The 15,726-nt window shown below is 43.9% G+C and overlaps 1 protein-coding gene across 19 annotated transcripts in view; it reads right to left on the bottom strand.

Annotated features, from left to right (window-relative positions):
• The window catches only part of DNHD1 (dynein heavy chain domain 1), a 92,771-nt gene that overhangs the window by 63,143 nt on the left and 13,902 nt on the right, over positions 1-15,726 (bottom strand). For 17 of the 19 annotated variants that reach the window (XR_006208426.1, XM_042958746.1, XM_042958747.1 and 14 more), the window contains exons 3-7: positions 14,719-15,553; positions 10,445-10,618; positions 4,975-5,178; positions 4,785-4,895; positions 3,076-3,232 (exon numbers count right to left, since the gene is read on the bottom strand). Coding sequence is in view for 17 of the 19 variants with exons in the window: in XM_042958746.1 (XP_042814680.1) it covers positions 3,076-3,232; positions 4,785-4,895; positions 4,975-5,178; positions 10,445-10,618; positions 14,719-15,553 (1,481 nt within the window). In the remaining 2 variants the exon portion in view is untranslated. Of the gene's footprint in view, positions 1-3,075; positions 3,233-4,784; positions 4,896-4,974; positions 5,179-10,444; positions 10,619-14,718; positions 15,554-15,726 lie in introns of those variants that run through there. The other 2 variants (XM_042958753.1, XM_042958758.1) reach the window with 2 other exon arrangements.

The raw sequence follows: 15,726 nt of genomic DNA, 5'->3' as shown, positions 1-15,726 counted from the left end.
ATAAAAAAAATCCCAGGAAATTATTTTGTGGAAATTAGCAAGCTGATTCTAAACTTGATATGGAAATTTAAAGACCCTAGCACAGCCAGGGAAATCTTGTATAATAAAAACTTATAGAACCTATAATACCAGATATCAAGACGTACCGCAAAGCTGCAATAATTAAGATAGTGTGACACTGACCAAAAGACAGACTAATCAGACACAAGACAGTCTAGAAACAGACCCACACATATACAGTCATCTGATTTAAGACAATGACACCACTGTAATTAGGTGGGGAAAGGATATTTTTTTCAATAAATGGGGAAAATAAAACTTGGCTCTTATGTCACACCATACATAAAAATTAATTTGAAATGTACTATAGACCTAAATGTGAAAAATATAATAAAAGTTCTGGAAGAAAACAAGGAAATATCTACATGACTTTGGGGCAGGCAAAGATTTCTTAAACCAGGACTCAAAAGGCACTAATCAAAAAAGATTGACAAAATGAACTTCAAGAAAATTAAGAACTTCTGTTAATCAAAAGACACCATTAAGGGACACCTGGAAGGCTCAATTGGTAGAGCATACATCTCTTGATTTCAGGGTCTCAGGGCCATGAGTTCAAGCCCCATGTTGGGTATAGAGCTTACTTAAAAAAAAAAAAAAAAAAAAGACACTATTAAAATAGTAAAAGGGTAAGCCACAGACTGGGAGAAAATATCTATTTTATATATATATATATATATATATATATATATATATATATATATATATATATATATATATTTGATACAGGATGCATATCTAGACTATCTAAAGAACTCTTACATATTAATAGGAAAAAAACAGACAACAGTTAAAAATAAACAAGAGACTTAGACCATCACAGAAGAAGGTACCAAAACAGCCAATAAGCATATGAAAAGACACTCAACAACCTTGGTGATCATAGAAACACAAATTAAAACTACAGTGAGGGGCACCTGGGTGGCTCATTCGGTTAAGTGTCTGACTCCTGATTTCAGCTCAGGTCATGATCTCATGGTTGTGAGATCAAGTCCCGCATCTGGCTCTGCACTGAGTGTGGAGCCTGTTTGATATTTTCTCTCTCTCCTTCTCCTTCTGCCCCTCCCCTGCTTGCATGTGCTCTCTCTCTAAAACAAACAAACAAACAAACAAAACTACAATGAGATACCACTATATACCAGTTTGGCTAAAATTAAAAACCCTGACAATACTAAAGGTTGATGAGAACATAGGACAACTGGAAGTCTCCCACACTGTTGGGGGAATACAAACTGGTACAACCACTCCAGAAAACTGTTTGGTACTGTAAAACAGACATGTACCTTATTCCAGCAGTTTCACTCCTAGAACACATACTCCAAACAAATGAGTGCTTATGTCCACCAAGGGACATGCACAAGAATGTTCTCATCAGGGGCGCCTGGGTGGCTCAGTCGGTTAAGCGTCCGACTTCAGCTCAGGTCATGATCTCGCGGTCCGTGGGTTCGAGCCCCACGTCAGGCTCTGTGCTGACAGCTCAGAGCCTGGAGCCTGTTTCAGATTCTGTGTCTCCCTCTTTCTCTGACCCTCCCCTGTTCATACTCTCTCTCTGTCTCAAAAATAAATAAATGTTTAAAAAAAATTAAAAAAAAAATGCTCTCATCAGCATTATTCATAACAGCAAAAGCTGAAACAAACTCAAATGTCTATCGATAGGAGAATAAATTGTGGTATATTCATACAGGAAATACTACATAGCATACAAAAGAGTGAACCACTGCTTCCTAGAAGATTATGGATAAACCTTGCTAACATAATGTTGAGTGAAAAAAAAAAATGGTGATTCCATTTATATGAAATTCAAAATCAGACTAAATTAATCTATGGTGACAGAGATCAGAGTAGTAGTTACCTTTGTGGGGGTATTGACAGGAGAGGTACCAGGGAGCTTGCTGAGGTGCTGGAAATGTTCTACATCTTGATCTGGGTGGTGGTTACATGGATGTATATACATGTAAATATTTCAACAAACTGCACACTTACAATTTGTTTACTGCATGCAAAATTTACCTTAATTGACAAAATAAACCTCTATTTTTATTTATTTATTTTTTATTTTTAGAGAGAGAGAGAGAGAGAGAGAGCAGGGGAAGGGCAGAGAGAGAATCTTAAGCAGGCTCCATGCCCAGCATGCCCACAACCATGGGCTCATGACCTGAGCTGAAATCAAGAGTTGGATGCTTAACCAACTGAGCTACCCAGGTACCCCCAAAGTAAACTACTATTAAAAAATTTTAATATTTTTGTAACATTAAAACAAGAGTGGGATTTAGGAACTGGGAGGTACAGAAAGGCCATGGAATAGCTTGCCCCCACCTTTGGCCCCATTCAGCTTAGTGCAGTGTGAGGTCCAGCTGTTATTGTCTGGAGGCTGAAGGCCATTTCCCTGTATGAATCTACCTAGGGCTTCTCGTACATTATTTCTCATGTACTAGATCTCTCTCAGATCTAGTTTACCTAGAGACAGCGATCAGCCAGAGAACTGGGTAAATATCCAGCCCCACCTGACAGACAGCAAACTATTGTGACAGGAACATGTAGCAGGGCCTCCAGGAGCCCTAGGCTGAGGGCAGGTACCACAGATGCAAAGTAGGCATAATTAGGAAGGACTCCATCACCGGATGCTTCTACCAGCCACAGTGGCCTACCGAAGATTCAAAATAGGTTCAAAGATAAGCCTAGTAGCATGAAAGATCCAGACTCCAACTTTCAAATTCCCTAATGCCCCTGGCACAAACAGCTAAAGAAAACCATTGCTATGTTCCTTCTCCTCCCTGCTCAAGGCCAGGACCAACCCTTAGGGAAAAGGTTGGGTCCAAGCCTCTGCCCGTCTGTAATTGATCCATCCACCCCACAACAGAGACTGCTGGTGCTGGGCAGGACAATGGCTCTGGGCCAACTTCAGAGTCCAGACCACACAGGGGATCCCAGGAGAAGCGTGAGCCAAAAGGAGACTGGGCCTCTGGCAAGCTCAGCTTGGGGAAAAGGTTCACAATAAATTGCACTGCAGCCTCTTACCAGGTGCAGGATGGATGTGCAGAGGTGCAGGCAGCGATGGAGCAGCTGCAGAGCCTTGTGGTTCTCCTTGGCTAGAGCCCGTTGCAGGTCCAGCAGCCCATAGCATTGATCGGGGTCTTGGGGGAGCCAGGATACAGAGCGCAGCTCCTGCAGAAGCCTGCAATCAATGGCTAAGCTTGTCAGAGCCGGCATCTCAACCTTCTTTCCTTGAACACTTCTGACCTCTTCCTAGCCCAGCACACCGCAGAATAAGCAAAGATTTAGAAAGATTCTAACATTCCTGGTGACCTACAGAGACAGATTCCTCTTGAGAATTCTTTGGAAGAATTCAAGCTGAGGAAGTTGCTGGTCGGGGAATGCTTTGGGAAAGGCCTGGAGTTATGTGCAAATGTTTCTACTGACTGACCTTTCTGCCAGGAGAGTGTCTCCTTGAAAGGCCTAAGGGCCCCAAAAATCTAGATGGGCAGATCAGTTTTAGGATCAAAGGTGAGGAACCTCTAACTTCTCTATGGGCTGACCATCCCTGAGAAAACCTGCTTCTGTTATCTACTCTCTCCATGAGAATTCTACATCTCTAAAAATCCTTGAAAAAGACGAAAGATCCCCAATAAGCAAAAGGTGATCATAATGGGTATCATTTATTCAGCACCTATTAAAAGGCATTGAACATGGTACTTTATATTTACAATCTCACTTCTCACTATAGCTGCGTGGTAGAAACGTTTATCCCTAGTTTTTATATCAGGAAACGAGGCTCAAAGAGTAAAGTCCTTGCTAGGGTTCAGGATTTAAATTCAGATCTGTCCAGTCTCCACGCCCTTATGCTTTTAATTACACTATGATGATTAGGCTAGACTGGAGGATTCCCAGAGCAAAGGTTTCAAACTAGTAACCCGTGGGTCAAATTCAGACTGAAAATGTTTTCATATGTTCCAGTAAGAGTTGGCCAGCACACTGTTTTAATAAAAATTTGAGTTAAGTAGGTAAAATTAAGACATTTTACAACAAAATGTGGATTTCCAGGAAATCCTGAAAAACAAGGCAGCTGGCATGCTGTACCCATATTCCCAGAGGCAACAGACAACTGGAACTCAGTAGTGACTGTCCTATTTAGATGCAGTCTCCAGACTGTATTCCCCTGCTCCCTAATGTCTTGCACCTAATCCACTACGTTTCTTCCATAGCTCCGGCTCAGGCCCTGTGGGCATCTGAGTTTGCAACTTCTATCACAGAAGAGAATTAGAGTGGCTGAGGAGTGCAAGATAAGTAAGAAAGTACTGAAAACAGGAATAACTAAGCTTTTCTTCAAAAAAGGAACCCAAAAGGTACCATGGGAAGAGCAGAGAATTTGAATTCAGGCACCTGAGTTACATCCCTAGATCCAATACTCAATAATTGTGTGGTCTGGGGCAAGGTGATGTAGGAATACCTAATTACATGAAAATATGCTCAAGATACATTATTCATAAAAAAAAACTGGTTACTTAACAGTATGTCAAGTATGACCACATACGTATATGTGATAGAAAATAAGACCAGAAGGGAAATGTGCAAAATGTTTGTCGTGGTTATTTACGGTTGGTAAGATTAAAGATTTTTTTCTCTTTGTGCTTTTTCATGTCTTCCAAACCTTCTACAAGGAACATGTTATTGTTTTTTTGTAACAATAATTCAAAAGGTCCATTGACATTGTGTTTTGAAGACCTTACCTGCTAATATGCAGAAGCCCAGCTCCAAAGTGGGGCACAGCAAAGAGCAGATGCTTCCCTAGGAAAGTCCGGTGCCGGTGCAGCCCGTGCAACTTCACACTCCTCTTCCAACTACAGACCAGAGGGCAGCGACAGCATGCTACTGCTCCCCACAACACTTCTCCCCACATCCCATACTGTCACCACCTACCAAGCCAAGGCCTTGTATAAGAGGAAATATTTGAAGAACGGGATGGACTGGAGCTGCTGCCAGAGGACAGAATGGCGGTGCCAGGTGCCCAGCGTGATCGTCTCACTGCCCTCCACAGGATGGACATGCAGGATCCCAAAGGGAGAGAAGATGTAGTACTCAGGGTTCACCTTCTTGGGTGGCACCACCACCAGGCTGTAGGGCCTTTAGAAAAGAGCTCTGGTCAGCAGGAGCCCTGGGAACTCCTGCAGACGTCAGGAAGGGACAAAAGAAGGATGGAGAGGCGAAACATGGCAGCAGGAATGAAGGCAGAAGAAAGTGGGAAGAAGGGAAAGAGAAAAGAATGATCTTCAAACTCAAAAAAGGAAACAAATATTATTAATGTTTTAAAAGTTTATTTATTTATTTTGAGAGAGAGAGAGCAAGTGGGGGAGGGACAGAGAGAGAGAGAGAGAGAGAGAGAGAGAGAGAATCCTAAGTAGGCTCCCTGCTGTCAGTGCAGAGCCCCACACAGGGTTCCATCCTACGAACTAAACCGTGAGATCATGACCTGAGCCAAAATCAAGAGCCGGACCCTTAACCAATGGAGTCATCCAAGTGCCCCAAGGAAATAAATATTAAGAATAAATGGAAGCCAAAGATGGAAGGGAAGAAAGAAAAAGGCACCCAGCCAGGTCTAAGAAGATCATATCTCCAGATCCAGATACCTTACATTCCATCAAACCTAAGATGCCATCAGTTGTAAGCTGCAGCATTAAAAAAAAAAAAAATGAAACATTAAAATGCTGCCAATGTGATACTCCACCAATTTGTAAGATGCATCATAATTTCAGAGATGTTAAAATGTAAAAAAAAAAAAAGTACATCTTAGAAATGATAAAATATGTATATCTCTAGGTACTGAAATAACATGCAGAGAAAAATCAGTGGGTGCTGTTGGGAGTAACTGAGAATGGGGAAAAGCAGGGGGTGAATAGAAGACTCGACACAGGCAAATAAAGAGGAAAACTGCAGCCAAAAGAACCAATCAAGTACCTCCGGAGCCACCTTAAAATCCTACTAAGTTCTCTTACTTCAGCACAATGCACCTGCATCCCAAAGTAAATGCCATTTATATAGTTGTATCTAGTTGCAGGAGACTGGTTAGCATAATGCTGTTTGGGCACATTCAATAAAGTATCAACTTTTATTTTACAGTTTTATTTTCATAACTTGGAGCCAATAATATACTTAAGCATTAAGTATATTTGAAAGCCCTTTATAAGCTTTGATGTCCCAGTTCCTATGCCTATAATGCCTAAGAGATAAAATGGCCGTCTTCTATCTCTTCCCTCTCAACTTTCTAGAATACATGATTGAGCAAATGACTGAAGAACATTTAGATAGATCCAGAATGAACTCACTAAGTCAAGTCATGTAAAACTTTGTTTCCTTTCTGACAAAGTGACTAGATTTTCCCAAGTACTCTTTTCCCCCAAACCATTTCTTCTGAAACAAAAGGAGCCATAACTTTTTCCAAGATAGTTAAGGAAAGACTATAGGATTTAAAACTGAATCTACCTGACTCAAGTCACCTCCCTTAACCACTGGGCTGCTTAGTTTCCCACAGTTTCCTGTACTAATTGAACCCTGGCTCCCCCAAGGGGTCATTCCTTCCCTTATGACCTTCTTAATGAACACTACTCTTTCTTTTCTCTTTTTCAAAAGCTGCTTTCTTCTTCTTTTTCTCCTCCTTCTTCTCCCTCTTCTCCTTCTTCTTCTAGGATTTTAAGTAATCTCTACAGCCAACATTGTACAACCAAACTTACAACCCCAAGGTCAAGAGTTCCATGCTCTACAGAATGAGCCAGCCAGGCACCCCTAAATGCTACTCTTCCTGCACACGGTCAGGATAGAGGGTACTCTTCTCACTCCCCACAGCGAGTGCTCCTTTGGGGGATAGTTATTCATTCGACTGTGCTAGGCACTAAGGATATAGCAGTAAACAGGAAAAATTCAGTCCCTGACTTCATATGGAATTTAATTAAACCATTTATCGAGTTTCCCTTCTGTCCAAGTGCTGTGATTGGAGATGAGGACATAAAAATAACTGCTACATAGTCCTTGCCCTCAAAGGGCTCAGATCAATTGGAGTATTAAGTGATCCTAGAGAGTATTCAACTGCTTCCCAAACACCTCAAGCTCTCTGCCTTACTGAAACACGGCAAGTTCTATATGGAACTCATCATCTTCTTGCCTCCATGCCTGTTCCTACTCTGGATAATTCATTCATTCATTCAACAAATGTTATTGAGTCTCTACTCTATGCCAAATTGTTCTAAACCCTCAGGGTATGCTGTTAAACATAACAAACAAAAATCCCTGCCCTGACAGAGCTCTCATTCTATTGAAGAAGAAAGATGATAAACATAATAAATGAGAGGGGAAGAAAAGCACAGGAAAAGGAGGTTGGCAATGCCAGGGGAGGACAGGAGTTTTGGGGGGAGGGGGAGGGAGGGAGAGGTGACACTTGAATGAAGACTCTAAGGAAGTGAAGAAATAAATTCCTATCTGAGTATGAATTAACATCCAGGACATACCAATATAACACTGTATGTTAACTATGTTAGAATTAAATGAAAAACTTAATTAAAAAACCTGGGACAAATCCAAGAAAAAATTGATAAATTCAAACACATTGAAAAAAAAAACAACAAACCCATTACATGTCCAAGAAACAAAAGGAAACAATAAAGGGCAGGGTTCTGCTTTAACTAATGGTGCACTAGAAATTTAGAACACTCTCACTTGAGAACAACTAGAAAAAGGCAAAATAAACTGGTAAAATATGAAAATCATCTGTATGGATACATCAGGGAAGTCCAAATTAAATGCCGTGGGTTCTGGGTTTGTACCCTGGTCACATTATAGGTTGAAGCAGAAAACATGGCTTTCCTGGGTGTGGGTCCCCAGCTGCAGCCTCTGATCTTTGGCTGTCTGTGCCTACCCAAAGCTCGGCTCAGGAGCTGACAGTAAAACTGACACACAATCGCCAATAGTGGGATCCACAGGCGCCTCTGGGGAAAAGCACCACCAAATGCTAAACTCACTTCACTGGATTTCCTTCTTTGGCAGAGTTCGTCCTATAATTATTCACTGCCTTTTAGTTCTCTTGTTCATGGTTTCTTGTCTCTCCGTGTGCCTAATTATCTTTGATTGTGCTGCTTCTCTGATTATGATGGAGCTGATAGTTTAAAAGTTCTAAGCTTGTAATTTTCTTGGTGTGAGCTCTCCACTGCAGTCAGTAAGCATCCCGTCCCACACCGCCACTGTTACTGGTCAGGTGTGGTGGCTGGCCACTGGGTGTCAGTAGGTAGTTCATCACAGTCAGCCACAAGTGATCATTTCATTAACTGTGATGCCACTACATGGCATGGATTACTAGGACCCTATACACCATTTGCACGGAGCTCAGTACTGTTCAAGGCCAAGGACATTACCAAGGCAATATCAGAATCCCATATTTGAGGCTCCTTTCCTTTCATGATATCAGTAACAGTCCAATCAGGAAAGCAGAAACCAAACAGGGCATTTCAACAAAGTGAATTAATAGAGAGCTTTTTTTTTTTTAAGGTGTCAAAGAAACAAACAGCCAAAAGGGAACACCAAGGTGGCACTGATACAATAACCGCAGGAATGGATGCCAGCTCGAGAATGAGAGGAACATAGGGAAGGGGTCTGGAGTCTCAGAAGCTATGAGCTTGGGGGAGGGGCTTGTAGACCTGGGGCCTGGATTTCATTGGAGGCGCTGCCACACTGGTACTAGTGCCTTCGGAGTTTGGAGGAGGGGCAGTCAAGATACAGAAAGCTGATGGGCAGGTGCCACCCAGATGGCACTGGTGCCGTCAGAATCATGAAGAGGCTAATTCAGAAGGTGCCCACTGCCGCCAGGGTGGAGGACCAATCCTGACAGAAGGAGCAAGCAAGGGAAAGAGGAAGTTCCTTCTCTTTTTTTTTTTTTTTTTTTTTTTTTTTTTTTTTATTTTTGGGACAGAGAGAGACAGAGCATGAACGGGGGAGGGGCAGAGAGAGAGGGAGACACAGAATCCGAAACAGGCTCCAGGCCCTGAGCCATCAGCCCAGAGCCCGACGCGGGGCTCGAACTCACAGACCGCGAGATCGTGACCTGGCTGAAGTCGGACGCTTAACCGACTGCGCCACCCAGGCGCCCCGGAAGTTCCTTCTCTTATCTTGCTGTCCAGTCTCCTTCTAGCACCCCCTACTAACCAAACCTAACAGGGGGCGCCTGGGTGGCTCAGTCAGTTGAGCGCGACTTTGGCTTAGGTCATGATCTCCTGGCCTGTGAGTTTGAGCCCCGTGTCGGGCTCTGTGCTGACAGCTCAGAGCCTGGAGCCTGCTTCGGATTCTGAGTCTCCCTCTCTCTCTGCCCTTCCCCCGCTCATGCTCTGTCTCTCTCTCTCTGTCAAAAATAAATAAACATAAAAAAAAAAAAAAAAAAAAACCTAACAGGAGGCCAGTTGAAAAAGGAGGAGTAAAGTTTGCAGTCTCAGCCCCAGTGTCATGAAGTAGTGAGAGAAGAGCCAAAAGACAACTGCTTAATAACTGGCACAATGCTTTCAGTGAGAACTTGTTAAATGACCTGATCAGTAAATGCATGGATGATATGCCCCATTAGTGCTACATAAGCTCAGGAGAAAGACAGCAGTGTATGTAGGAAACAGAGCCTTCTGGGAGGGTACACGACATACTGCTGAAGAGCATGGACTTTTGAGTTAAGACAGTGCTAGGTTTGTCTGTTTCTACCACTTAGTGTGTGACAAGTTACTTAACCTCTTTATGCCTCAGGGTGCTCGTCTCATGTATGGAAATAATAACAGCACAATGCTTGGGAAAAAAATTGATTAATGGTAATTATTATTTCTGAGAAGAGATGGGATTTGAACAGGGCTTTGAGACATACATAAATTTTAGAGCTAACAGAAGAAAATGAACACCTCCTGAGTCATGTGGAAGGAGGGGACTTGTTTTTATAGCCCCAGAGCTAAAACCAGGACCAGAAGGTAGAAGTTAAAAGAAGGCAGAGCTTGGTTCAGTCTAAGGAACAGGGCCCCTTGGGAAACTCAAAGCTTCCCCTCACTGTTCAAACACCAGATTTGTGCACTGGAGTTGGAAGAGATCCCCATTAAATTCCCTTCCGAGGCTACGACCAAATGTTTCTACCATTTTAGGACAGAATAAAGAAGACAGAACCAAAAGTAGAAAAGGCTGTGAGAGCAAAGGGAGCAAAGAAGAGGTGCAGAACGGAAAGGAGGAAGCTGAGAAGGGAAGAGGGAGGCAAACTGGAAGAAAGAGGAGAAGCAGCCAGAGAAGAGAAAGGACAGGAGAGGAGTGGGTAAGGAGAGGAAGCCGGGTGGGAGATAGCATGGGAGGAAAACAGGGAGTGGCCAGAGTAAAAGCCATCTGGACTTACCTAAAGTGCCGGCTGGGAGCTACATTGAGATAGAGGAAGTGGATCTTCTTCAGGTATCTCTCTGTCTTCATAATGGTCATCACCTGGCTACCCAGGAGGGAAGTCTGAAATGAGAAGCCAGAGCTTCTCTTCTGTAACGTTTTCTTCCCAGGAACTTGTGTATCAAGCTGAGACCTGTATGATTAAAAAAAAAAAAAAAATCAGGAGAAAAGAGACAGAGCAAGGAGTCAGCTTGCCACTGTTAGCCAGTGAAAGGAGGAGCAGATTGGATGCTGAAGAGGATGTGATGTGGTATTGTCAGAGCCTATATCCTACCCTACCACCTATACCCAAAGGTATTCACATACCGAGCAAATACCGTCAAGCAGCTATATTCACACAGACCAATCAATGAACAACCCTTCCCTTTCTGACAAATGAATAATCATTCTGGACTTCTTATGATTACTATGAAGCTATTATATAATACTGAATGAAATGGGAATATTTTGTTTTCCCAGCTCATCATCTAGCAAGCCCACAGGCCTGATTTCTCCACCACTGCTTCCTAACCTAGATCTCCTAACCATTGCCCCCATTATGCCTGCTTTCCAACTCTGCATGATTCCATGCCTGTGAGTCTTTCTTGCTCTTCCCCCATCACCACCTAACTTCTGGTTTCACATCCTTTCCTTTCCAGCCAGGATCCAATGGTGCATTCTTCAATCCCCTCAAGCCTACACCAGTACTTTCAGTCTTTTTACCCTTCAACGCCAGCCAACAAAATTGATATAAAAATTAATTTTCCAAGAAACCAAAAACTGAATACCTAGACTATACTAGTCAAGTATATAGCGATGTCACTAATTGACCCAAAGCTAGATCAACAGAACAAGTTACCCCAGAGATAACAGTGCCATCCTATTCTAAAAGTTCATATCAACAATAGGGCTTGTAACCTTGATGTTGGATCGGGACATTTGAACCGTGTAACAGCTACTGAAGTTTCATTTCCTCAACAGTTAAGAGTCCTACATGATCTAAATTGGTTCAGAAGATTACTGAACCAGGAATATCAGCTCCTCGACGGATTCCTGGTATCTGATCTCAATTATGGGCTCATGCTGCTCTGGTATCTTCATACAAGTCTTCAGGCACCCTGTATCTTTCAGTCCCCTCAGCTGCTATTCCAGACCTCTACCTACTCCCATGCCCAGCCCTGCCAGGCCCCACTTCATTCCCTTTCCTGCCTCCTTCCCTGCCCAGAGAGAACTGAGGTTCTCAGCCATCAACTAACTTCCCCTAGTTCAGCTGCTTTCCCACACATTTATCTGCCCAGATTCCCATCCTAATCCCATCCTAATCAACTTGAGAGGAAGCAATGCCCTTTCTTCTCTGTAAGAAATTCCTCCATTTGTGAAGTGGATCCTTTATCCTCTCTTCATGCTATATTTTCAATCTCTTTCTTTTCTTACTGTTAGCCTATATTTATTCATGCACTGTGCAAAAAAATTTTGAACACCCACTTCTCAAGCATTGTCATAAGGGCTATGAACATCTATCTTATTTTTTTTTAGGAGGCCTATCCAGACACCAGTGTCCCATTATCTCTCTCTCCCTTTCAAGCCAACCTTCATGAAAGAATAGTAAAATGTGATTTCTACTTCCTTATCTCCCGTTTGCTCCTGAATGCACTAAAATCTGGCTTCCCCTTCACAAAACTGCCTGAAATAAATCACTTTCACCAACCTCCTCCTTGTTACTAAAACCAATGAACATTTTTCAGGTTTTTCTTACTTGCTTCAGTAGCATTTAATACTAACTGCTTCCCCCTCCTTGAAACTCTCCTCTTATTTCACCTCATAACCTGCAAGATATTTTGTTAATAACTTCAATCTAAACCAAAGTGCCTCTGATGTGCTTTCCGCTACATGTACACACACACACACACCCGTATGCATACACACACACACAGGAGCAGCCAGGGGAAAGGCGGTGTTCTCTTTATTATATAGCACTTATCACAATTTGCAATTATATTTTATTGGCACCAACTTATTTAATATTATTCCCCCAACTGAACTGTAAAACCCCAAAGAAAGAGAATGAGTGTGTCTTGTTCATGTCTGTATCTCCAGCATCTAGCAGTTCCTAATACGTACTGGGTCTCCAGTGATACTTATTGAATGAATGGATGTCTGGAGGAACAGACCTGGAGAACTTCATGCAAGCTAAGCCACATTAGCTAGGCCTCAGAGACTTATCACCAGGTCCAAAGAGAAAAAGCAAAGAACTTGACCCCTTTCCAACATCTCAGTCCATTCTCACTTCAGTTACATACTCCCAGGAAACATATTCAGGGCACAGGGCAGGTCTTGGAAAAAGAAAGGATCTGCTGGGGATCTTGAAGATATAAATTGTCAGCACTGTCCCCTTCTATCAGAGCCCCAGGAGCCTACCTATCTGTCCACCATTACAGCTTTAAGATTTTAGGAAAAAATTTGACCCGGCCATAAACTTAGAGCAAAAACTGAGGAAGCCAATCCAGATTAAAGGTAAAGCTACCCTTCTTCCCAGTGAATGTGTACTAGACAAGTTGCAAAGCACTTAGAAAATCAGGCCAGACTAGTATCCAAAATCTATAAAGAACTCACCAAACTCCACACCCGAAAAACAAATAATACAGTGAAGAAATGGGCAGAAAACATGAATAGACAGTTCTCTGAAGACATCCAGATGGCCAACAGGCACATGAAAAGATACTCAATGTCACTCCTCATCAGGGAACTACAGGTCAAAACCGCACTCAGATACCACCTCACGCCAGTCAGAGTGGCTAAAATGAACAAATCAGGAGACTATAGATGCTGGAGAGGATGTGGAGAAACGGGAACCCTCTTGAACTGTTGGTGGGAAGGCAAACTGTTGGTGGGAGCGGTGCAGCCGCTCTGGAAAACAGTGTGGAGATTCCTCAAAAAAATTAAAAATAGATCTACCCTATGACCCAGCAATAGCACTGCTAGGAATTTACCCAAGGGATACAGGAGTGCTGATGAAGAGGGGCACTTGTACCCCAATGTTTATAGCAGCACTTTCAACAATAGCCAAATTATGGAAAGAGCCTAAATGTCCATCAACTGATGAATGGATAAAGCAATTGTGGTTTATATGCACAATGGAATACTACTTGGCAATGAGAAAGAATGAAATATGGCCTTTTGTAGCAACGTGGATGGAACTGGAGAGTGTTATGCTAAGTGAAATAAGTCATACAGAGAAAGACAGACACCATATGTTTTCACTCTTATGTGGATCCTGAGAAACTTAACAGAAGACCATGGGGGAGGGGAAGGAAAAAAAAAAGTTAGAGAGGGAGGGAGCCAAACCATAAGAGACTCTTAAAAACTGAGAATAAACTGAGGGTTGATGGGGAGTGGGAGGGAGGGGAGGGTGGGGAGTGGGTACTGAGGAGGGCACCTGTTGGGAGGAGCACTGGGTGTTGTAGGGAAACTAATTTGACAATAAACTTCATATTAAAAAAATAAATAAATAATTTTAAGATTAAAAAAAAAAAAGAAGAAAATCAGGCCAGAGGATGGGGGCGGGGGGGAATTCTAAGACTAGTGTTAAAGAACTCTCAGAAGAGGAGGTCGCTGTAGACACTCTGAAATCTTGAAAGGAGCAATGAGAGCCCGATTGGGGGAAACAATTGGCACTCAAGGGGCCAGGATACCCACACTGGCAGGGCAGGAAGAAGGCTCTGAAAAGGTCAGAATGAATGTCGCATTTGCCTGAGCTGCCAACTCTAATGTGCTTTGGGGCTGGCTTAGCTCACACACAAATGTGTGGGAAGGTCCCTCAGACAAGCATTCACCTAGGAGCGTCCTGAGGGAAGAACCTGTACACAACATCCAGCACCCAGCCCTAGGCAGGCCCAGCGGAGAGGGTCAGGGATTATGAAAGAGTGAGAAAAAGAACTAAAGAAGCTTCTAGCACCATCTGAGAAAGATCTGGAAACTGTGGAAACTCAAGCTGTTTTCTGATGCCTTGGCTTCCTTATAGCTGACTTTTGATTTTCATGAATTTCTGCATTGCCTGAAGGGGATTAACACTTAGAACACTCGGTTTATTTGCAGACAAAAAGGGAGAAAGAAACAGCTACAACCAGCATAGCTTGGGGTTCAGGCTAATGCCTAAAATCAATAGGGAGCTGGCCCTAGACTTCGAAGGAGGCACCCGTTAAGTTTCTTCTTTTTCCCCTCTGCTCAAAGCCCCACTCTGGGTCCCTCACTTACTTAGTCTCTTTTCTTCCAACAGGCTCCTCCTCTGCATCATCAGTGTCCCTGCTTTCATACCGTACGGGGATGTCTGTGGCCAGTGCCAAGGGCAGGAGGCTAAGGCCATCTACCCACCAGGTCTCTTTCAAGGCCACCTGGGCACCAACAATACCCAGGCTGCGCTGTAGCTCTGGCAGTGTCAGTGGTCGCAGCCATGTAGCCAACTCCTCCCCCACGTGCTGCCCACCCCAGCAGGCCTGCACAAAAGGGCAGGCTGGGTGTGGGGGCCTGTGACGGAACTTCTGCTTCTGGGAACAGCACTCAATATGTGAGGTACTCTCTAACAAAGAGGTGTCTGGGGGAAAGGCCTGCTCTATGGCATCTAGTAGGTCCAGCTGGAGCTGGGATTGGACCCAGGGTGCCCAGTGGGACAGCTGCTCCAGGAAGGGCAGCAAATCAAGGTGACCAACAAGCAGCACACGATATGGAGGCAGCAGACGCAGCACCGCATGCAGGTAGTGCCAAGCTGCAGGGCTGCCATCCCTCAGGACAGCTGAGAACAGAGTTTGGAGCTCAGCTACCAGGAGCTCCAGCGCTGTGGGCTGCTCTGACTGGCTCACTGCCTTTGGGGACTGTCTCTGTGTCCTCTGACGGTCCTGGAGCTGCTCTTCCGTGTCTGGAACACAGACGGAGTGCTGAGATTCAAGGGCTTCAGGTGATGCCTCTTCAGGAGACAAGTCCGCCTTTGGCTCCGAGACCAAGAGGAGCTGGGCATTCAGCTGCTGTCGCACTGACCTTGCCCACTGTTCAGGTTCTGACTGCCAGTTCCAGGCTCCTGGCTGCTGGGTCTCACCTGCTTGGCCCAGCCCAGAACAGGGGTGAGAGAAGGGGCCTTAGGTTCTGGGCTAGGAATGTCAGGGTCTAAGGGGCTGGGGGACAGGGGAGGGGAGGGACTTAGGACAGGGAAATGGATGGAGCTGCAGGGCAGTTGCAGGGCAGAGCCAGAACAGCAGAGGACAACAGCTT

This window comes from Panthera tigris, chromosome D1, assembly GCF_018350195.1.
Source record: "Panthera tigris isolate Pti1 chromosome D1, P.tigris_Pti1_mat1.1, whole genome shotgun sequence".
Taxonomy (NCBI): domain Eukaryota; kingdom Metazoa; phylum Chordata; class Mammalia; order Carnivora; family Felidae; genus Panthera; species Panthera tigris.
Note: the sequence above shows the minus strand (reverse complement) of the source record. Positions and strands in the feature narration are given on the sequence as shown.